This window comes from Bos taurus, chromosome 14 (genome assembly GCF_002263795.3).
Source record: "Bos taurus isolate L1 Dominette 01449 registration number 42190680 breed Hereford chromosome 14, ARS-UCD2.0, whole genome shotgun sequence".
Taxonomy (NCBI): Eukaryota; Metazoa; Chordata; class Mammalia; order Artiodactyla; family Bovidae; genus Bos; species Bos taurus.
The window spans coordinates 19,817,275-19,840,372 of record NC_037341.1 but is presented as its reverse complement, the minus strand read 5'-3'; the positions used below and the strand labels follow the sequence as shown (position 1 = coordinate 19,840,372).

General features: G+C 46.7%; 1 protein-coding gene and 1 long non-coding RNA gene across 8 annotated transcripts; one reads left to right on the top strand and one right to left on the bottom strand.

Annotated features, from left to right (window-relative positions):
* Nucleotides 1-495: 495 nt before the first annotated feature.
* On the bottom strand, nucleotides 496-11,422 carry LOC101905827 (uncharacterized). The gene is made up of 3 exons (XR_811114.4): nucleotides 11,290-11,422; nucleotides 8,847-8,931; nucleotides 496-833 (listed from the first exon to the last, which is right to left on the bottom strand). It is a non-coding gene; the product is annotated as an uncharacterized lncRNA (long non-coding RNA).
* An 82-nt stretch (nucleotides 11,423-11,504) lies between these two features.
* Nucleotides 11,505-22,334, top strand: CLXN (calaxin). Of its 7 annotated transcripts, none has more exons than XM_025001446.2 (8): nucleotides 11,517-11,719; nucleotides 14,146-14,255; nucleotides 15,795-15,953; nucleotides 16,662-16,766; nucleotides 17,418-17,569; nucleotides 18,285-18,389; nucleotides 19,715-19,794; nucleotides 22,203-22,334. In XM_025001446.2, the coding sequence occupies exons 2-7, from the start codon at nucleotides 14,165-14,167 to the stop codon at nucleotides 19,772-19,774; spliced, it is 672 nt and encodes a 223-aa protein (XP_024857214.1). In that variant the 5' UTR covers nucleotides 11,517-11,719; nucleotides 14,146-14,164; the 3' UTR covers nucleotides 19,775-19,794; nucleotides 22,203-22,334. The 7 variants fall into 7 exon arrangements, with proteins under 7 accessions (XP_024857215.1, XP_024857216.1, XP_024857214.1 ...); XM_005215406.5 differs by lacking the exon at nucleotides 22,203-22,334 and adding an exon at nucleotides 20,639-21,076; XM_025001447.2 differs by lacking the exon at nucleotides 14,146-14,255 and having other exon boundaries at nucleotides 11,505-11,719.
* The last annotated feature ends 764 nt before the right edge of the window (nucleotides 22,335-23,098 follow it).

Here is a 23,098-nt window from a genome sequence, read left to right as displayed (position 1 = left end):
TCTTATGTCACAGTCCCTGAGGTGGCACAAACCCACCCACAAGGGAGACCAAGGCCAAGGTCTGGCAAAAGCAGCCCCATGCCTGGCTTCAAGCCTGTCACCATGGGGAGGTGACGAAAAGAATGGACCCCAGGAGGGAGCCTCCTAAGAGATGGGCAGATTTCCCAGGAACAGTTCTTGAGGAACTTGAATCAAAAAAAGAAAAAAGAAACTGATGTCGTAGAGAACAGACTTAGGGACACAGGTTGGAGAAGAGGAAGGAGAGGGCGAGATGATTGGAGGGAGAAGCATGGATGCATGTGTACCACCGTATGTAAAACAGATAAACAATGGAAATTTGCCGCATGACCCAGGGAACGCAAGCTGGGGCTCTGTAACCACCTAGAGGAGTGGGAAAGGGTAGGAGGTGGTTCAAAAGGGAGGGGAAATATGTACACCTATGGCTAATTCATGTTGACGTATTACAGAAATGAAAGCAACATTGTAAAGCAATTATCCTTCAATTAAAAATAAATGTATTAAAAAAAAAAAACTGATGTCCAAACTAACAGTACAAAGGAGAGAAGAGTGTGTGCATGCAGAGCTTTATGGGATGTCCCCTGGGCTCAGCTGAGCCATGAAGGAGTCAGTCCACACCACACAGGGCCAGCTGAGGTCAGCAGAGGGGTCCAAGCCTCCGATCTTGCGTCCAGCCGGAGAGAGCAGGGGAGAATGTAACGGATGCGAGCAGTCCTGGTTCAGGTCCAGCCTGGCCTCTGATTGGCTGGTTGGTTCATCCTCCTGGTCATGGGCTTCTTCCCTGAGAAGATCAGGAAATGCCCCGAGGCCATTGCCTAGGATGAAATGAAATAACGACAGAGAGGTCAAGTGAGCCCAGCTCAGGCACTCAGGAACCTGTGCTTCTCTGAGTGAGCCAAGGAGAAAACTACATGTAGGCATTTTGTGACCATTGTAGAGACAACATTTGGACTGTTTCACAGCCCCCTTCTTTCCAACACTGCTGCAAATGTAAACACTTCTATCTGACACCCTCACACAGACCAGAAAGCTCTGAAGGCTGCGGCCTCGGGGAGAAAGGATCAGGGCCCCATCCAAGCAGCTCATTGGGTCCCAAAGGTGGCCCAGCAATCAGGACAGCAGGGGTCGGGGACCAGCCAGGCTCAGCACACCGCCCACATGGGAGGGAAGCCAGGTCCCCCATAAGAGTGAGACAGTGGGGGAGCCACAGCTGGCAGAGAGGATGCCCCTTCACGAGATGCCCCCTGACATCCTCATCAAAGAGGATCTTTTCAGCAAGCGTTGAATCACTTGAAAATGCTTCAAAGTATATATGTCTATATGGAACTCACAGTCCTCCTACTAGAGCAGGACTCAGCTCACACCAGACCTTCTGCAGAGTCGGGCCCTGGACCACACTCCAGGTGTCACCAAGGGCATCTCCATGTCCCCTTCTGGCATGGTATTTCTCCACCTCCCAGAGCTTTGCTCATGACCCAGAATCAGGGAAATGAACCATTTTTAAATATAAATAGGGACTGACTTATTTATATTTCCCATCAATTAATTACATCAATTCCCAGGTTATGTGGACACACACACACACAATGAGAAACATCCATGGTTCAAACAAGACTTTGAAGCAGAGACATTTAAGAACTTGGTTTCCAGAATAAGAAGAAACACGTTGGAACCGAATCAAAGCTCTGCAACCAGGCTCGATTTTTGTATAAATGCAAGGTTCGCAGAGCACTGAGGAGAAGCCATACCTAAGTTCTCAGACTTAATGAGAAATGGCAGGATCCCCAGTGAATGCAGCCAACCCCTGAGAACTCCATACCAACCATCCTTCCATCAACCCCAAGGAGACTTAACCTGGCTCCCTCTCTTTTGACTGAGATTTCTATCTCCTCTCGTCTCCTGAGTTCCTGCTGGTCCCACCCCATCCCTAACCCAGCAGAAGCCACACTCCCAGCCACAAAGTCAGCTTCTCAAATGAGGCGTTGCCTTCTGCAGAAAACCAACGCATCAGCCCATGGAGATTATAAAACAAGGCTGCTTAGCCGATGATCTAGGCTGTCTCTCCCAAGTCATCAAGAGCGGTCATCTTGTTAACCGCATCCTCTAAGATCAGGGTTAGTCACACTTTGCTTCATAGGTTCCCAGGTCTGAACTGAATGGACGTGCTTCAGGGGACTCCAAAGAAGCACTAGAGTCATGAAGTTTCATTGACAGGAATTCCCCTGGTTGGAGACTCGGGGGAAAAATAAGTAGAAGCAACAGTGGGCAGGGTCCCTGAACCCCTTGTGTACAATGAGTCCTGAACAGTCACTTGAGCTTCAGTAAGAGATGTGTAGATCTGCCAGGTTTAGAACCTGACCTCCATCAGGAAATGATTTCACCAGGGATGAACCAAAAAGAAGGAGGTAGCTGATTCTTTCTAAGCTCTCCCTGAAGGAAATACATTCAAATGTGTAAAATCAATATCTTATTAAAGGAAAGAATCCATTGACTCTGACCTTCCAAATGTGAGCAAACTGTGCTGTTTCTACTCGGTATAAAACCCAGGGTGGGATGTAAAAGAGAAAGTGAAGGTTCTGCTGATCTTGAGGCTGAAATCCACTGAGTCCTAAAACATGATGATGAACAGCAGGAAAATTGTAGGAAGCTAATTATCTACAAACTCGAACCCGACACAGACATGTCGAGTGATGTCATCATAACTGAAGCACTGGCGGGACTCTTCATTGTTTAACTGGGTCTCTCCTCAGCACAGGACATGACATCACCTCACGGAACACAATACGGGTTCAAGGTAGGCAGATGCTCAGAAACAATAGGGGAGGAAAAAAAACAGAAAGCCTGCTTTCAAAGCTCCAAGGATGTCACTGCAAGGGACACGTGGATTTAAGCTAAAAAAAAAAAAAGTGAAGGGAATGTGATGTGCTTTTCGGAAACGTTATGGAGAGTATCCTTCTTGCCTGGGGAGAAAACACTTCCTCCGGCTAACACAGGAAGGAAGGGTAGGCGGACGCCCTGGCAGCCGTGGGGAAGAGGTGACAATTCAGAAGGTTCCCTCAGGACCACCTCTGTTTTCTGTTTGAAGGAGGTGGTGAGGCTGCATGCTCAGGTGTGACACCCTCAGAGTGCCCAGAGGAACAAAGGAAAACAGCAACGGCTCTCCCACATCACCCGGACGACCAACTTCCCCACCCCGAGTTGTTATATTAGAATGAGCTTTTGTTGTTGTTTAGGTGATGACGTGTGTTCCAAGGCAGGCTCTTAAAACCATGTGCTCTCCTTTTTGTAGAACAGTCACATGTGTGTCCCAAGACCAGTGTTCAGAGAAGCAGGGGAAGACACAGGACCCCTTCATTCATTTATCTGTTGTATGCATTTATCTGCTTTCAGAACATCACGGGCATTGCCCTTAACATGGATTAAATTATCTGGTTTTGACTGAACTAACTGTGAAAAAAAGGGACAAGTAGGTTAAAGTCATTTCTTCACAGAAACACTGATTTGAGGGTAATGGTAACAGGAAAGGCATAAGCCCATGAGAAGAGCACAGCGCTGCTTCAGCCCCTGCCCACGGGGCTCTGCCATTGAGAGAAGGATGGCAGGATGATCTCGTCAGATCTGCAGAAAGATGGCCACCAACGAATGTATTCTCTGATCTATGAGATTACAAATGAATCACTGGAGAGGAAGCTGCGACTAAGAGAGCACTGCAGTTGAAAACACGAACTAATGACAGCACGGGCAGTAAGACAATTAAAAATAAGCATGTAGAACAGGGAGAGTAAATTGTAAAAAGCTTTACAATTTTTAAGGTATTTAAGGCTGGGTATACTCAACGTAGTACTTTACAAACTTTTTTTTAACTTGAGAAATATTTATAAATCTTGCTTGGGCTCTCTCGCTTCATAGGAAGAGAAAAAAAAAAATAGCCAAACAGTTGGGGAAACTCTTGCTCTTCCTGGAGACAACATATCAAGATTATAAGCCATTCATTCTTCAGCATGCACAACTGGAAGATGCACATGAACAATTATGTATGGAGCATATCCCCTTCCTATCAGGGATCGGCTGCACCATTTTGCTGGACAGTATGTATTGTTCAGGGTTGCTGCTGCTGCTGCTAAGTCGCTTCAGTCATGTCCGACTCTGTGCGACTCCATAGACGACAGCCCACCAGGCTCCCCCGTCCCTGGGATTCTCCAGGCAAGAACACTGGAGTGGGTTGCCATTTTCTTCTCCAATGCATGAAAGGGAAAAGTGAAAGGGAAGTCGCTCAGTCATGTCCAACTCTTCGCGACCCCATGGACTGCAGCCTATCAGGCTCCTCCATCCATGGGATTTTTCCAGGCAAGAGTACTAGAGTGGGGTGCCATTGCCTTCTCCGTTGTTCAGGGTAGGTGATCTGTAACACAAGACCTCAAGTTTCAGGGTGGAAGAGCATGGAAGACCTTCTTACTCAGTGTCCACAGAAGGTGTCTGTCCTCCAAAGATCAACCTCAAACCCCCAGGCTCCCGACACATGTTCCCCCCCAACCCATCCAGGGCAGCACACGTCCTCTGCCTCCAGGGTCAGGAGGGATGCGCTGTGGCCAGGCTGGGCAGCCCCTCCCACTTCTGCCCACATCCCTCTGACCAAGGCCTGGCGATGTGGTCCCATCTTGATGCAAAGCCCTGAGAAGGGTGGTCCCCCCACAGAAGCAGGAGGGACACTAAGGGTGTGCTCCGAACCATTACAATGCATCTCAACACATCTAAGCTTACACGTTTGATTAACTGTATTTCAAGAACAAAATGCTGTGAGTCTCTCAGTAACAAAAATGGCAGAGAAGTATGTTCTCACATAAAAGGAAGTAGTAATTAAAAAGAATATCACATTAAAGATAAAATGCGAAGCTGTGAAACTTTGACCACAGTGAAAAAACAAAACAAATCTCCCTGAGTAATGCTCTGGAGACAACAGCAGGCCATTAAGTGGGTCATTTGTGGTCAAAGTACTTCAGTGACGAAGTTAATTCAAGGAGAACAAAGTCTGTAATGTAGTCAATTTTATAAAGCGGTGACTTACAGTGCTGCTGCTGCTGCTGCTAAGTCACTTCAGTCGTGTCCGACTCTGTGCGACCCCATAGACAGCAGCCCACCAGGCTCCCCCGTCCCTGGGATTCTCCAGGCAAGAACACTGGAGTGGGTTGCCATTTCCTTCTCCAATGCATGAAAGTGAAAAGTCAAAGTGAAGTCGCTCAGTCGTGTCCAACCCTCAGCGACCCCATGGACTGCAGCCCACCAGGCTCCTCCATCCATGGGATTTTCCAGGCAAGAGTACTATTTGATAGTAACTCACAAGGAGGAGGGTGGGGGATGAAGGTGGACCTTCTGTGCATCAGTGATGCTCACTGTTCAGAGCACTTTGGAGAAGACAAATGCTGTGAGCATCCAGGATGAGCACGATCACTTAGTTTCCTCAAAGACGGGCATTCTGGATTTGCTGGCATTTTCTGTCATGTGCGGCTCATCCAACATGTGCTTTTGACCCTGCCGGCGAGGGAGGGGTGGATGAGCAGTACAAGCTCAACAACCCACAGATGACAAACACACTCAGGAAATTTGGAATAGATAACTTCCTACCCTGACGTAGGCCATCTGTGAGAAACCTACAGCAAAGAGCACATGTGATGTGAGACAATGGCACCTTTCCTCCAACAAGAGAGGCAGAGCAGGGGTCACTCTCACCACTGCCCTTCACAGCACACCGGAAGGGCGGGAGCAGGCATGCCTGCTGCCCCCTGTGCTGGAGGCATGTGCCCAGTGTTGATTTTAAAAGGCATACAGACTGGAAAACAAGAAGTAAAAATGCCCCTATTTATAGACAGCATGATCATCAATGCAGAAAAACTTAAATAATCTACAAAAAAATCTAGTAGAAGAATATATGAGTCCAGCATGGTTACAGCATACAAGGTCTGTATATAATTATCAGGTATATTTTACGTACTATCAAAGAACAACTGCAATATTAAATATTGCATTTATATTAGCATCAAAAATACTTACGAATACATGTAACAATAGGTGCTCAGATGTGTACACATAACACCTCAGAACAATGCTAAGAGAAACTAATGAAGACCTAAATAGAAAGACCTACCATGTCTGTGAGGGACTGGGGGCAGGAGGAGAAGGGGACGACAGAAGATAAGATGGCTGGATGGCATCACTGACTTGATGGACATGAGTTTGGGTAAGCTCCAGGAGTTGGTGATGGACAGGGAGGCCTGGCGTGCTGCGATTCATGGGGTCACAAAGAGTCAGACACAACTGAGCGACTGAACTGAACTGAACCATGTCCCTGGACCAGAAAAACCGATACTGTTAAGACATCAATTCAGTTCAGTTCAGTTGCTCAGTTGTGTCCGACTCTTTGCCACCCCATGAATTGCAGCACGCCAGGCCTCCCTGTCCATCACCAACTCCCAGAGTTCACTCAAACTCACATCCATCGAATCGGTGATGCCATCCAGCCATCTCATCCTCTGTTGTCCCCTTCTCCTCCTGCCCTCAATCCCTCCCAGCATCAGAGTCTTTTCCAATGAGTCAACTCTTCACATGAGGTGGCCAAAGTACTGGAGTTTCAGCTTTAGCATCATTTCTTCCAAAAAAACCCCAGGGCTGATCTTTAGAATGTACTGGTTGGATCTCCTTGCAGTCCAAGGGACTCTCAAGAGTCTTCTCCAACACCACAGTTCAGAAGATTCAATTCTTCGGCGCTCAGCTTTCTTCACAGTCCAACTCTCACATCCATACATGACCACTGGAAAAACCATAACCTTAACTAGATGGACCTTTGTTGGCAAAGTAATGTCTCTCCTTTTTAATATGCTATCCAGGTTGGTCATAACTTTCCTTCCAAGGAGTAAGCGTCTTTTAATTTCATGGCTGCAATCACCATCTGCAGTGATTTTGGAGCCCCAAAAAATAAAGTCTGACACTGTTTCCACATCTATTTCCCATGAAGTGATGGGAACAGATGCCATGATCTTAGTTTTCTGAATGTTGAGCTTTAAGCCAACTTTTTCACTCTCCTCTTTCAATTGCATCAAAAGGCTTTTTAGTTCCTCTTCACTTTCTGCCATAAGGGTGGTGTCATCTGCATATCTGAGGTTATTGATATTTCTCCCAGCAATCTTGATTCCAGCTTGTGCTTCTTCTAGCCCAGCATTTCTCATGATGTACTCTGCAAAATTGCTATATAGATCTGATGTAATCACAATCTTAGCAGGATTTTGCGGGGCGGGGGGCAACTAACAAGCTGATTTTAAGGCATGCCACCCTCATGGCACAAGGTGGATGTGTATGGCACAATTTTAAGGCACGAGTGTGGATGTGAGAGTTGGACTGTAAAGAAAGCTGAGTGCTGAAGAATTGATGCTTTTGAACTGTGGTGTTGAAGAAGACTCTTGAGAGTCCCTTGGACTGAAAGGAGCTCAAACTAGTCAATCCCAAAGGAAGTTAGTCCTAAATATTATCCAAAATCACTGCAGATGGTAATTGCAGCCATGAAATTAAAAGATGCTTACTCCTTGGAAGGAAAGTTATGACCAACCTAGATAGCATATTCAAAAGCAGAGATATTACTTTGCCAACAAAGGTCTGTCTAGCCAAGGCTATGGTTTTTCCAGTGGTCATGTATGGATATGAGAGTTGGACTATGAAGAAAGCTGAGCACCAAAGAATTGATGCTTTTGAACTGTGGTGTTGGAGAAGACTCTTGAGAGTCCCTTGGACTGCAAGGAGATCCAACCAGTCCATTCTAAAGGATATCAGTCCTGGGTGTTCATTTGAAAGACTGATGCTGAGGCTGAAACTCCAATACTTTGGCCACCTCATGCAGAAAGTTGACTCATTGGAAAAGACCCTGATGCTGGGAGGGATTGGGGGCAGGAGGAAAAGGGGATGACAGAGGATGAGATGGCTGGATGGCATCACTGACTCGATGGACGTGAGTCTGAGTGAACTCTGGGAGTTGGTGATGGACAGGGAGGCCTGGCGTGCTGTGATTCATGGGGTCGCAAAGAATTGGACAGGACTGAGCGACTGAACTGAACTGATTTATTGGAAGGACTGATTCTGAAGCTGAAATTCCAATACTCTGGTCACCTGATGCGAAGAACTGACTCACTGGCAAAGACCCTGATGCTGGGAAAGATTGAAAGCAGGAGAAGGGGACGACAGAGGATGAGATGGTTGGATGCTATCACCGACTCGATGGACATGAGTTTGAGCAAGCTCCGGGAGTTGATGATGGACAGGGAGGACTGGAATGCTCCAGTCCATGGGGTCACAAAGAGTCGGACACGACTGAGCGACTGAACTGAACTGATGCCACCCTCAGTAAACCTCGGGCATTTGGCTTCCCCACCACTCACTTGCTTAAGGTTCCAAAAAATTACCAGAAATGTGTTAATAGCAGTGAGTGTTGAGTATGTATTTCAGGAAAATGTCTTCCTCACTCTCCAGCCCTTTAATGTCCCTTCTTTGCATTCACAGGGCTCTCCAGGACAGGCGCTGCAGAGGAAGGGCTCCAGGCTCCACCTGCTCAGGAACTCCCAGCTACCTCTCCCTAAGTGTGGACCACGGAGCATGGGCTGTGCTGCGAACTGCAGAAGGGTGACAGCGGACAGACACAGGGATTCAGAGATAAAACAGACACAAATATGGGGGGAAAGCAGGATCATGTGATTCACAGTCCAGCGGGGAGACATATCAGAGAGCCATCACTCACTGTGGGAAGCGCTGGGACAGAATGGTCTCCAGGCAGATAACGATTTACTCACGTCTCTGAAGAGCTGTCCTAGGGGACTGAGGGAAGGACAGGCGGGAGTCCTGGAGTGGGGAGACAGCTCCGTGCTGTCGGAGGGGCTGTGGGGAGCAGAAGAGGGGAGAGAAAGTGGTGAGAGATGGTCGCCTGTCTGAAAGGTTGGCTACAGTCCCCCCAGAACTTCTCAGTACTCTCCTACAACCTAAAACTGGTGTAGCTGGATATAAATCATGTAGATAAGTAACCTCTATATTTTCCTTTCATTAAAGTAATTTCATAGTAGATTTGTAATGTACCTGGAAATCAATTCTGTGATGTCATCTCCCACAGTTTCCAAATGCCTCCATTATAAAAGGTCCACATTAACTGAAATACTGTCATCAGTTTGACATCCAAGCTCTTTATCATAGCAAAACTTCAATTAATTGTGAGTCTAAGAGGAGGCTGTTTTGCAAACAAAATTAAAGGAAACACTCATAATCACTTTAATACACCGTTGTATCCACAAAAGTACCCATCCCAAAGCTGCTCGAACTCTGGACAGTTCTATGGCTATTTCTTACACAGCACAGAGTGAGCCCAGTTTTTGATTATTCTATTACTGATTGATTTGATATGAGGTAATTGTTCAGGCTTAATTTCTTCACTCGGAAAAAGCCCTTGGGACGCAGTCCTGCATCTCTTCCACACAAGCAACTAAACCTAAGAACAGAAATTACAACCAGTCTCAAAATACAGTCAGCAGACTCCATCAGGCCCACAGCTTGTTCTAAGGTATAAAAATATTAAGTTCAAAAAGGTACAAGAATGTAGAGAATGCTCTGAAGCTGGCCAACATGTGGACAAAACACACCCCTGATAAATACCTGCTTTCCCTGAGAAAGGTTTGCAAGACTGTATGGATGTGAGGCCAGTTCCACAACCCACTCTCTGAGATACTAGGGCGATGCTATGATGCGCTTGTAAAGTTCTGGCTAGGGAAATAACACAGAAGAAAGACCCGGGAGCGAGGGTGGGAGCAGGACGCCTCACCATGGTTTCTTGGTAGGTTCGGGATTTCAGCTGGTGGGACAGCTCTGACTCCTAATCAGGCTTCTGTCATACTGCCTTCCAGTGGCTTTTCCACTTTGAGGGAACATGGATGGCGGGACTCAGGCCTGAAGCCTATGAAGGAAGAACTGATCTGCTCCCCAAAGGTGCTTAGGAAGCTTCCGGCACATGAAGTCTGCAGAGATGCGTGGACACACAGATGTGCCAGCCGGGTGTCTGTTCAGCACACCTGGTAGACACGAGAGGGGCCAGCGGCTTCCCCTATTAACCACAAACAACCATTCTTTCAGCTGCTTGTCTCTATGATGAGCACCCCAACAATCTCTATGGACTAAATATTTGCCATAGCTCTGATATCTGACAAGTCCCTAAGGTCTCACAGTGAATGTATCCGAATACATCCATCCCCATTTGTTCCCTACAATCCTATTAGAAATGCCACACCTGCCCGACAAGACTACGCATAAGAATACCAGTTAGCCATTAACTGGCAAACTCACAATCACTATCACTTCATATTAGTTACTGTTCTCAAGGAATCTGCTTCAGGATAACACAGTGCCTGCCTTCCTCAAGCATGAATCCTTGACTCTGGATTCAAATAACATCCCAGTCTTCCATTCCATAACAAATGAAATAAGGAAACAGAATCAGAGACCTGATTTGGAATTGTTACTCATGGTCAGTAGAATTTTTCTGCTTTCCATTTTACAATGATAGTACACACACTATAAAATAATTTGTATTAAAAAGAATTACTGCTTCTGAAGTGAAACAAGTGACATGTTGGAGAATATTGTAGGACTTTTTCCTCCTGGCTGAGCTAACCCATGTTACTGTCTTAATTCAAACAGGGTGTCTCATCTGTGTTAAAAGCAAAAACTTCTCTCAGAGTAAAGATGTAAGAACTAGCCTTTGTTTGCAGTCAAAGAACTTGTCTTTCAAATAAGTAAAAGATTCATTTTGTTGGGATATTCTTCCAGAAAAGCAAGGTCAGGTTGTACCCCAGAGCCACTGTCCTTCGTCAGCGTGTCTTTATTTAAAAGGTTGACTCTTTATCCAGCTTAAAAAATTGCTAGGGGTTTTCCCCATATTCGACTGACAGCCTCCACCCCCACCTCAAGAATGAAAGGGGAAGGGAAAAATAAATAATTATTACAAGTTCCTCTTGCTCTCAGTAACAGCATCAAAACCTTGAAGATATCTTGCTGCAGACTCCCTCCTGGCATCAGAGCAAAAGGACTGGCAACCTGAGAGCAAGCCCCTCACCCTCCCTTCCTGCACAGCTGTCTTCCGGATCCACACCTGCTCATTCCTGCATGCCCCAGGTTCCCAGACCTCCCTGAGGACCTGGCGTCACGCTCACCACCCAAGACATCCCTGCACGGCGCGCACAACAAAATTCAGACCTTGACTCACGGTGCAGCACAGCAAAGGGGTTGTGAATCCGAGCCAGACACACCTGGATGGTCACTCGCCGATGTCACAGTCGGAAAGCGGTCGGAGGGCGCCTGGCCTGCTGCCCAGTGAGAGAGAGCAGACCCAGCAACCAATCAGCGGCCGCCCGAGGGTTGCCATGACCACGCCGCCTGTTAGGACCGCGCCCTCTCCTGCCCAGCAGCCAATCGGCGGCCGCCTAGCCGTTGCCCCGGCCACGCCGCGTGTTAGGACCGCGTACACACACAGGGGAGACCTGCCTGCAGCCAAAGACCCAGGGCTCGCAACCGTCCTGGCAGCCGCCGCTAGACACCGGCCGCTTCCCGGTTTCCTGAGCTCCCAGCATGAACCGCAAGAAGCTGCAGAAGCTGACGGACTCCTTAACTAAAAATTGCAAGCATTGTAAGTAAGAATCAAGGGCTGGGCGGGCAGAGACTCCCAGGCCAGGCCCTATCTTGCGGGTGCTAGAGTCCGGTCTGCAGAGCCCCTCCGCGCCTGACCCTAAAGAGAAGTCTGGAAGGGAACACTAGCATCAGCTATTTTGGGTGGACACCCACAGAGCCCAGGATCTTAAGGAGCATTTCCAGGTGTCCAGGCACCAAATTCTACACCCATGCATGCACGTACTTGCTTTTCAAACTTTCTCTTAACTTCCCCTTACCTTATAAGAAATGCAATTTAATTACCCTGAAGACATATGTTGCCCTAGCCTCAGATTTAGGTGGAAAACAAGCACTAAAAACCACTGGAATCAAGAGAAGTAGCACAACAAAAAGCTCTTCTTAGAGCAAATCAACTGGCAAGGTCCAAGTTCTGGAAATTACTAAGCAAACCTTATGGGAAAGTGGTTATCAGTGGTTGAACATCCTTAGGAAAGGTGGGTTAAAGTGGTACAGAAACCTGTATCTCAGGGCAAGGAAATGTGCCTGGAAACAAAGGAGCTCAAAAAAGTTAATCACACGATAGAGTATCTGTTCCCATCTCCGGGGCCCCATTTTCCTGCAAAGTGAAGGAGACTTGGCAGGTGGCAAGATGAACACCTTTTAAAGATGTTAATGTCAATAACCTCCCTGCTCCCATCTCACACATATTCTGAAAAGTGGTCCTAGAGTTTCACAGGTAACTTTATAATTATATTCAGACTCAAAAACAGAACTGTGCTTGGGCAAGGAAGCTATGGATATGGTATAAATATTTGATGATCCAGCTTATAAGTTATGTGCTTATCACAAAACTACTCATCTCTTAAAAAGTAGAAGAAACCATAATCCCAAGACTATTCCCATAGTGCAAAGAAAGAAGAGCAAACATGTTTTGATGTAGTTCTAAAGATTATGGAATCTAGTGCCTTCTAATCAGAGTTAGTATCTTATACAATGAGAGGTAAGAAAGTCTGTCAGGATAGTGCTGCAAATAAAAGTTATGGTATGTATAAGCATCTTAAACTCCAAAAATAAAAGTTATCCTATAATCTATTATTATGATTACTATAATCTGAGAGTTTTGTCCTGTTGTTTTTCTTAAAATATTTTCATTTGTTGGAAAAGACCAGATTTTCTTAAAACATCTAGTAACATATTGAATAAACAATGCAATAACTACTATACACAACAAACTCTGAATTTTATTTAGTTCCTTTTCCAGTGTGTTTACAAATGTATTGCAGACATTCTGTGAATATATTAAAAGATAAGTGAAAATGGGACAAGAAAACCAGTCAACAGTTTTGATTTTTGTCCTTCACATAAAATTTTTAAAGTAAATCTTAAGAACCTTGATGATTAAATTCTGTGGAAACAGTGACTAATCATAGACATTGTAATAATTTTGAATCTTTACACAGAAGACCTTTCTTCTAAAGTCAGATTTCCTTTTAGTTGCCAGGTGATGTTCCCAGCAGGATGAAGTGAGTAGATTTTGCAGAATCAGAGAAGAAAGTATCTTAAGTGGTGGTCTAGTTAATCCACCACCTGGCAGATCTGATGTGCAGAGCAGACTTACAGCAATCTGAAAAGATAAATCCCTTCTCTGGTGTCCCTAATTTCATTTAGTATTGTATTCTTGAATTTAAGAAACATTTCAGCAAGAGAATTTTTCCTGTGGAAAAATTACTCAGCTTTGATACTTTGGGTAATAAGCTAATATTCTTTCATTTTTATTCAGCTGAGATGGGAAAATGGCTAATCAACACCCCCTCAGCTAGCATTTCATATACATGAACAGATCACATCATCTTTCATGCAAGTCTCTCTTTCCCAACCATTAACATCTCTTTTTATTTTTAGAGTTTTTATTGTGGTTAAATACACACAATGTATTACACAAATACACAAAATGTATCACTTTAATTATTTGAAGTGCACAGTTCAGTGGCATTAAGTACATTCACATTGTTGGGCAGCCATGCCCCCTATCATCTCCAGAACTTTCTCATCTTCCCAAACTGAACCTCTGGTCCCTTCCTCCTCCCCTAGCCCCTGGCACCCACCACCTACTTTTTTGTTTCTGTGAATTTGACTACTCTGGGTACATCATATAAGTACAATCATAAAATATTTGTCATCTTTGTTGGCTTATTTCACTCTGCTACTGCTAAGTCACTTCAGTTGTGTCCGACTCTGCTCGACCCCACAGACGGCAGCCCACCAGGCTCCCCCGTTCCTGGGATTCTCCAGGCAAGAACACTGGAGTGGGTTGCCATTTCCTTCTCCAATGCAGGAAAGTGAAAAGTGAAAGTGAAGTCGCTCAGTCGTGTCCGACCCTCTAGCATGTTGTACTCAAGAGTCATGATATGGTAGCGTGATTCACCATTTCCCTCCTTTTTGAAGCTGAATCACAGTCCATTGTATGGATGGACACCCATCTACTCATCCTTCCATGGACACCTGGGTTACGTCCACCTGTTGTGAATACTCCTGCTATGAACACTGGTGCACAGGTATCAGAGTCCATGCTTTCAATCCTTTGGGGAAAATACCCAGAAGTGAAATCACTGGATTGTGTAGTATTTCAATGTTTAAATTTTTTGAGGAAGTGACATACTATTCATACCATTTTCTGTGGCAACTAACAGCTCTTTTAAAAAGTACAACCACTGTATCATTGTCTCCTATTTATCAATCTATTTACTAAATCATTTATTTTCTGAAGTTTTCAATGTTCCTCTTAAATTGTGGTGCCCCAAACCAGAAATCAGCCTCAAACCTGTCCTGGCCTGAAAGACGAGATGGGATTTACCCGCTTCTCTGTGCCGTTTCCTTGTACATGGACACATCTTCTTTGTTTTTAAAAATGCTCAACCACAATTTTGCCTTATTTTGAAATAGAATCTTCCCCACCTTCCACCTGTAGTTCATATTTAAACTCCTTTTTATGTTCTTAATGCCAGACACTAATCCTTCCAGCTAGGCACCTCAGACGGTGATCAGGACACAATCAGCTCTGTGTTTACTGCGCCACCCTCTCCACAGTCATGTGTACTGAAAGCAGACGCGTGTGTGCACACGCTTTAGACAAAAGTGTTCTTCCTCCAAGGTGCTGCTGCATGGTTGCCTGTTCATTTTCACATCACCCACAACCCACACTTCCTGTGTGCTAGAATATGCTTAAATCCTTCTTTATTGGAAAATAGGTGATTCTGGTTTCCAAAATCTGACTCATGGCTCCACAAAAGCTAATGTGAGATGAAGTTGGTGCCTAGTTTGGGGGAGATCGGTATCTATCTCCAGGGGAACGCTAAACTGTAAATCTCATGAATGCCTGTAATCAAAATGCTGCAGAGGGCTTCCCTGGTGGTCCAGTGGTTAAGAATCTGCCTGCCAATGCAGGGGACACAGGTTTGATCCCTGGTCTGGGAGGATCCCACAGCCATGGAGCAACTTAGCCTGGGCGCCACAACTATTGAGCCTGTGCTCTAGAGCCGGGAGCTACAACTACCCAAGCCCTTGTGCCCTAGAGCCTATTCTCTGCAAAAGGAGAAGCCGCGGCAATGAGAAGCCCATGCACTGCCACAGAGAGTAGTCCCTGCTTGCCACAACTAGAGAAAGCCTGGGCGTGGCAGTGAAGATCCAGCACAGCCAAAATAAATAAATAAAGTTATTTTTTTTAATGCTGGGGAAAATTACCATTCTTCACATCACCATGCTCACCTCTGCTGCCTTGCTCAGGTTATAATCAGACCCCACAGTTGCCTTTCAGATGACCTGGCTGATATTATCCTTTTTTTTTTTTTTCCTAAATATGAGAGCCTCAGTCTGTGGGAGGGATGGCTGTTGTTTCTACTGTGGCGAGACTCTGGGGTGATGGGGTCCTCTGTTAGCATGGGGGTCATGAGTCTCATAGCAGGGTCGTCTCCTGTTGACAGCTGGCTGTGGACGGCTCCAGTGTAGTTTGTTTGCAGACTCATTCATGCAGAGTTGAAGCTGGACTTTAAAGGTTAAAATGCCTTTTGTTATGTCTTAATTGTATTCTTTCCCAGTTAGTAAATTTGAAGTGAAATGCCTTATCAACCTCTTCTATAACCTGGTGGGAGAAGTGACGGAGCGGCAGGGCGTGATCATCGGGCTGGACCGCAACGCCTTTCGGAACATCCTGCATATGACGTTTGGGATGACGGATGACATGATCATGGACAGGGGTGAGCAGATGCCAGCATCCTGACGGGCCAGATCCAGCCATAACTGAGGAAAACGGTTTGGAGTTCAGGCAAACTCTGGGAGGAACGCTTCATGTTCTGTGATCCCAATTCCACTTGAACATACAAATTTAATTTTCATATTTGTAGGGAAGAAGATAGCGACCACTCTTTTTGTGTATTTAAGAAGAGGACAAAGTCAGCCTGAATAACTAGGTTTCCTTTACCTTATATCAGAAAACCCCAAACATTTCTATTTCTACTTAGTAAATAGAATAATATTAAAAATATAGTTTTAAAAGGACATTCAAATTTCCTTATACCATTGAGAGTATTTCAGTAAAAATTAAGATATAGCCTGTCACGTAGTAGCATTACTTTCATTGAGTAACAAAAATACAAAATTATATATTTCATGTTAACATACCGACATCTAATATACCAACCTGTTTATGTGTTAATTGTTGATTCATGTCTTTAGATATTCAGTGTGCTTGTTCTCACAAAGTATAAAGGGAGAATGTACAAGCTTAGGTGAAAGAGTTTTCCAGTGCTATGATGTCTCAGTTTCCTGTTTTGTCAAATAAGAACATGGGGCCACATGGTCCTGAAGTTTTGCTTAAACATTAAGAGTGAGCCGTGTGGCACAGGCCTTCGCTGAGAATGCAAGCCCAGCACGAGCGTCATGTTGTATGTCTCTCTCTTTTTTAGTTTTCCGAGGCTTTGATAAAGACAACGATGGTTGCATAAGTGTAACAGAGTGGGTTTATGGACTATCAGTGTTTCTTCGAGGAACTTTGGAAGAAAAAATGAAATGTAAGATTTCACTCATCCTACTGGTTTGTACTTTATGATAAGCAGGTGCAAAGAATGTGAATTAGAGTGGTGGGTGTCTGTTGTTTGCTTCATTTGAACTCCCATTGACCTCATGTAGGGAGAAAATTCAAGTCAATAATAAGAGTGGAAAAAAGTAATAAACAGACAAATCAGGACACTCTAAGGAGGAATCATGCCAAGCAAGACCACACAGGCATGTAGCACACATGATAACCATATATGCATGCCTTTAGGTATGAAAGGATTGAGTATTTTACATATTTTGTTACTTGAATTATAATCGTAAAAGTCAAAAACATTGATTCAAGTTTCTGGTTCTTAGTTAATTCCTAATTCACCCCCAGTGAGCTCTGTTTAAGAGGCACATTTCAATCAGTTTTCCAAGGTTTCCAAGATGAAATTGTCAACTTGTTGTTCCTTGGCCTGCTTTTTGTAGGTAAGTGTAAGAAACCTTTCTAGGACTGTTGAGTATATTCAGTAAGTGGATGTTGAGCATCTATTATGGGAATTGATTGCTTTGAGTCCTGGGCCTTGATAAGAGCATCACCCTAGAGGCCTGGGCCTTGAAAACCATCAGAGCAAACTCTACTTTGCTAATGGCAGCACTTTTGTATTGGTTGTTTTTTTAAGATTGCTTTGAAGTGTTTGACTTAAACGGGGACAGCTTCATCTCCAAGGAGGAGATGTTCCACATGCTGAAGAACAGCCTCCTGAAGCAGCCGTCTGAGGAAGACCCTGATGAAGGCATCAAGGACTTGGTGGAGATCACACTGAAGAAAATGGTGAGATGGATCATTCAGACTTTTCTACTGAAATTCACTTCCCAGGTGGCACTAGTGGTAAAGAACCTGCCTGCCAGTGCAGGACACATAAGAGACATGGGTTCAGTCCCTGGGTGGGGAAGACCCACTGGAGAAGAGAATGGCAACCCATTCCAGTATTCTTGCCTGCAGAATCCCATGGACAGAGTAGCCTGGAGGGCTATAGTCCATAGGGCTGCAAAGAGTCAAACACAACTGAGTGATTTAGCGTGCACTGAAATTCACAGGCCAGAGATGGGCTAGAAATAAGAATTCAAATTACGGAAACTCTTTTCCTGGGCTTCTCTGATGGCTCAGTGGTAAAGAATCCGCCTGCCAATGCAGGAGATCCAGGTTCAATCCCTGAATCAAGAAGATCCCCTGGAGAAGGAAATGGCAACCCACTCCAGTATTCTTGCCTGGGAAATCCCATGGACACAGGAGCCTGGCGAGTTATAGTCCATGGGGTCACAAAGAGTCTGACGCAACTTAGCAACTAAACAAGAATCAGTCTTATGCCTGGTGAAAGAAAGCGCCAGCTTGTTCTCTTTCACCATAGTATTAAAGGATCTTTTCCATTTCAGCACTTAGTCTTTTACTTTTCTAACATCTTTCTTTGAACCATGGACCACGAGAAGATAGTGTGTGTCTGTGATCAGTGTTTCCATGTTAACTGCCGCGTGGCGGTTGCCCCCAGGACCATGATCACGATGGGAAGCTGTCTTTCGCGGACTATGAACAGGCCGTGAGGGAGGAGACCCTTCTACTGGAAGCATTTGGGCCATGTCTCCCTGACCCAAAGGTAACAGCGTGTGTTCACAGAACAGAGACCAAAACACCCTATAGGAGCAGCAGCCCAGGACTCCCTGGTTTGGCAAGTGATCAGATGAGTCACATTCACCTACAGAGGACACCTTCTAAAAGAGAAAGGCAGCCGAGAAATAGGGCTGGTCCATATCTTTGAACTCGTGTAGTCCGCTGTGACTTTTTCTTTCACTAACTTGTTTGTTCCTGTAAGAAACTGTTACTGAAGCATAATGTGGACCAGAAACCCAGATGAAAAACTCTAGGGCTGCACTCCAGAGCAGGGAAAAAAACCAACATGAAAATGATTACATGATAATAATAATCATTATATCAGCATTGCAGTAATGCTAATCAGTACCATGAGCGGTGCTGGCAGCCCCGTGTGGCCTCACTTGTCCTCTGACAACCCTGTGAAGTTGGCAATATCACTGTCCTCATTTTATGGATGAGGAAACCTAGGCTCAGAGAGTGTAGGCCACTTGCTGGGGTTCACTGATCACGGGTTACAGAGTCCCCGGGACCCAGGTGCTGGGGCTCAGAGGGGCATGTGTGGTCAAGAGGGGACGTGGAAGACTGCTGCAGGGAGTTGGGTGGACAGCTGGAGGGACAAGGCAGGCTCACGGGTCCTGTGGACCCAGTGGTCAACCAGATGCCGGGGGGCAGCAGGGCCCACACAGAGGGAGTGTCCTGTGTGAGAGGGAAAGGGGGACAGTATCAGAAGAGCATCTGGAGTCGTGAGACTGACGATGAGCCTGGAGGGCACGGAAGGGCCCAGTGCATGGAGCTCGGAGCTTGGCCTTTGTCTTGAAGGTCATGAGGATCTGTTGAAAGGTGTTAGGCAGGTGGAGTGATGTGATACATGAATATTGCCATACTCCCACCCCAGTGTCTCATCTGTATCTCCAGCTGGGCTCGTGTCTTATTTGACCTTGTCCCTTCCCCACCCCCAGGTCTCCCTCCAGCATCTCTGCTGCCACCACAGCCTGGCTGTGCCATGATGAGCCCTCTGGGATCCCCAGGGTGCCCGCCCTCCTGCAGCCCCGCTGCGGTGAGCTGAGCCCCTGGTTCTGGCCTGTGAAGCAACCCCTGGTTCTGGCGCTAAGCCTGTGGGCAGGGGCCCCTGGGAGCCAGGTCTCGCCCTCCTGGTGGTCCCTGAACCAGCACTGGGCTGGAGCAGAGTCAGCACCTGAGAATGAGCACACAGCCCATCTCAGGCCCCCACCTCATGCTCCTCATCGCTGCCAGGCTCTTCGGACGTCAGGCAGACACACAGAACGCTTTTTGTTAGTCTGTACTAATTTGAGCACCTTCATTTTACAGAGCCAGAGTGAATTTGAAGCCCAAGTATTCAAAGATCCAAATGAATTCAATGAGGTGTGAATTCCTAAATGTCATCTCAAGTGAGTAAAAAGGGAGGCTCACCCATACTGCGTGTTCTTCCTGCTTAGCCTGGACGGTGCGGGCGAATTTGGTGAATTGTGTGTTTGAGGGGGAAAGGGTCAGGGTTGACTAATGTACATCGTCACCTTTGGTATAAGATCAAGTAAGACACAGACACAGATTTCCTTATTAGCTGTGGTTGGGTTTGGCCCGATGGGTTATCACTGCAGAGAGGAGTTATCACCTAGAGCATCTGTTGACACAAACTATCATAAAATATCTCCATGAATGAAACGAATAGAGAGAGAATGTAATCGTGAGTTGTTTTTTTCATGATGGAAAGATGGTGGGCACCCATCTGAATATCACTAAACCTACTGAATTCCCTTTGGAGCAACCAGTAACCAAGATGGCTTCCAAAGAATGATGATTCTGGTGTTCAGTGTTGAGACACCTTCCTGCTGTGCCCTGGGTGACAGTCAGAGACACAGGGTCTGTTTTCATATGCTCTGTGTCACTGTCTGAAGTGCCTGAGGGCTCAGCCTGCTGCCCAGAGGGGCCCCAAGCAAACACCAGGGACAGACAGCACCATGAGGCTGACCCATCTGTGGGTGGGCAGGGGCGGGGCATGCTCCTCCCTGGGTCTGGGGTGAGGTCTGGGTGTGAGTCAGCTCGGACATCCCCCTTCTGGTCAGATGCAAAGCCCCCACTCTGTTCTGCCCTTGGGATCTCCCCCTGGACCCCACTGTTAGTCCACATCACCCCACCTGGGACACCCCTTGTGCAGCCCCTCATCCGGGGCCACGTCACATGTGCCCACCGGCTGGGTATCCCCAAAGCTGGCCTTGCCTTCCCTTGCCCCAGTTTCCAGTGGGTGCTAAGGGCATCGGACGCAGCTCGAGAAAGACGGGCCTCATTCTGCTCAAGAAAGACGAGCCACGTCTGCCTCCTGCGAACTCCAGGGCAGCCGCGGGACGTCAAGTGGGAACCCCAGGTCCACGTGCAGACACGTAAAGGCCACACGGCCTATCAAATTCCTCTTGTTACTGCATATGCTTTATTGCATTTTAGCAAAAGAATACCTAGTGTTAAAAATGAAGTGCTATAAATAAGTGGAATATCCAGTTTCATGAAATAGAAGACATTTTACTGTCCAAGTGTTTTCTTAAAGTTTTGGATTCTCATACAGATGGACTTTGATACAATTTTTCTGTCTTGAGTTGGCATATAAAAAATGCAACACAATATACTTGTAATTTTTATTGTATTTTTCCAATTACAAATAATAATCACTGAAAAATATTTCAGAAGTTTAAGAAATTTTAAGATGAAACTAAAACATTAATATTCTGGTATAGACTCTCTAGGCTTCCTTAAGGCCTCTGTGAGGACACCTATGTTTTCGCACAGTCGTCCATATTTTTAGGGGATACCACTGAACCTCCTCTTCTAAGCTGCATTTTTATGAACCACTGTGTCAGGAACATTCCCTCAGGTCAGGAAATCCTCGTCCAGAGCTGTCCTGGGAGGCTCTTTCCCTGCCCTTCACAATTTGAATGTCCCCACGTTTGCTGTTACGAATAATTCTCCAAATGAACTGTCCTCGGAGATAAATCTCCTCACAAGCTTCATCACTTCCTTACCTGGGGTGACTTTGTGAGTGGGAGTGCTGGCTTCCAGGCCTGCATCTCTGGAGATTTCCGGCACGTGTGACCACACGGTCCTGGGAAGGCCAGCAGGGCGGGCGCGTGAGGACCAACCCTGCCCTGCACTGCACTATTTACTTCTTTGCCAGCATGTGGGCCATAATCGACTGTGATTTTAATGGATCATGCAAAGCCCTGATTTTATACATCTGTCCCTGAACCTTTCCCTGTAGGTCAACCTCCATGTGAATAACCCTGTTTTACTACTTGACTTCATTTAAAACTAAAAAAGCCTTTAAAACACTTGTGGTGGGACTTGAGGGTGGGGCACCCAAGGGAAGCGGCTGGAGCCTCCCCACAGCCCAGGACACGCTGGGTCCCACGCCTCTGCCCTGTTCTTCCCTCCGGTGACTTTCTGTAGATGTCTAGATTCTCTGTGGCAGCTTGTGAATGACTTTATCCCCGAGGGTTCACTCAACTTCACAACAGGTCCTCCGAGCACACGAGTCCCCCCTGAGGACCAGCCTCTCCTCCTGCTCCGCTTGGGCCCCGGTGCCTCCCCGCCTCCTCCTTCCAGGCTCAGCGGGGCTCAGCACTGCGTCTGCCCCGGGGTGGCCGGGTTGGGGCTGCGGGGAACAGTTGTAACCCGGAGCCTCCCTCCCACTGGCTCCTCAACACGCTCCCCCCTCCACGCCCTGGGAGGCCCCTCTGGGAGGGCTGCACAGCCCCTGAGCAGCACAGAGAGACTCTGTTTGGGAAACAAGTAACTTTTTTTTTTTCAGCCACAGGATTTAAAAGCTACCACTGAAAACTGGTAGTCCTGCATTCTTAACCTGCAAATATCTTTGGGAACAAGATTGCACTTGTGAGAAGCCAAGCCTGCAATTGCCTGCATCATAAAATCATCCAAAACATTCATGAGTCCCACCTCGGGCTAAGCTGGCAGGGGCGGGGGAGGTGGGTAACCCAGCCTAAATCAGTCCCCTGCCCGGTCCGCGGTGTAGACGAAGGCTCTGCACCCTGCGACACCCCTGTGACACCCCTGCTGTCCCCCTCTGCTGGAGCCCCTCCTCCCCTCCCCCAGCAAGAGTCCTGTCGTGGAGATGGTTCAAGGGAATTCCCATCACACAGGCTCAGAAACTGTACCAATAGCCCCTCTAGAGAAGGTTCTGAGCAGCGCTTCTCAGCATCCCTGACCTCCCAGTCGTCGGGGTTCACATGCAGCTACCGGGGAAAGGAACAGACATGCACCCCAGATCATGTGTTGGTCATGATATACTAACTGTGCAACTACCTGGCGATACCCAGAAAGTGCAGAAGTCATGTGTGTCCCCCTCCTGGGGGACCACCCCTCCCTCTGGTTGGAGCACACGACCTCCTGAAGTGGCTCCAGTCTGGTCACCAGTGAAGGAGGAGCCAACCCTGAACACACCCCGGAACCAGAATCGGCCCCTAGACGCCAGATTTCCGGCAGAGAAAAGGGCAGCTATGGTGGGGCCAGCCCAGGAGACTCTCTCCCCATCCCAGCCCCATGGGGATACACCACTCCAGGTCCCATCATCCTAAGGGTAGCTTCCTGAGGCCCAAGCCTCCCACCATATCCGCCAGGAAAACACTCCTCCCCAAGACCCACATCTTCTTGTCTGCCTATACCTCCTGCTGCCCTGCCTGCCCATCT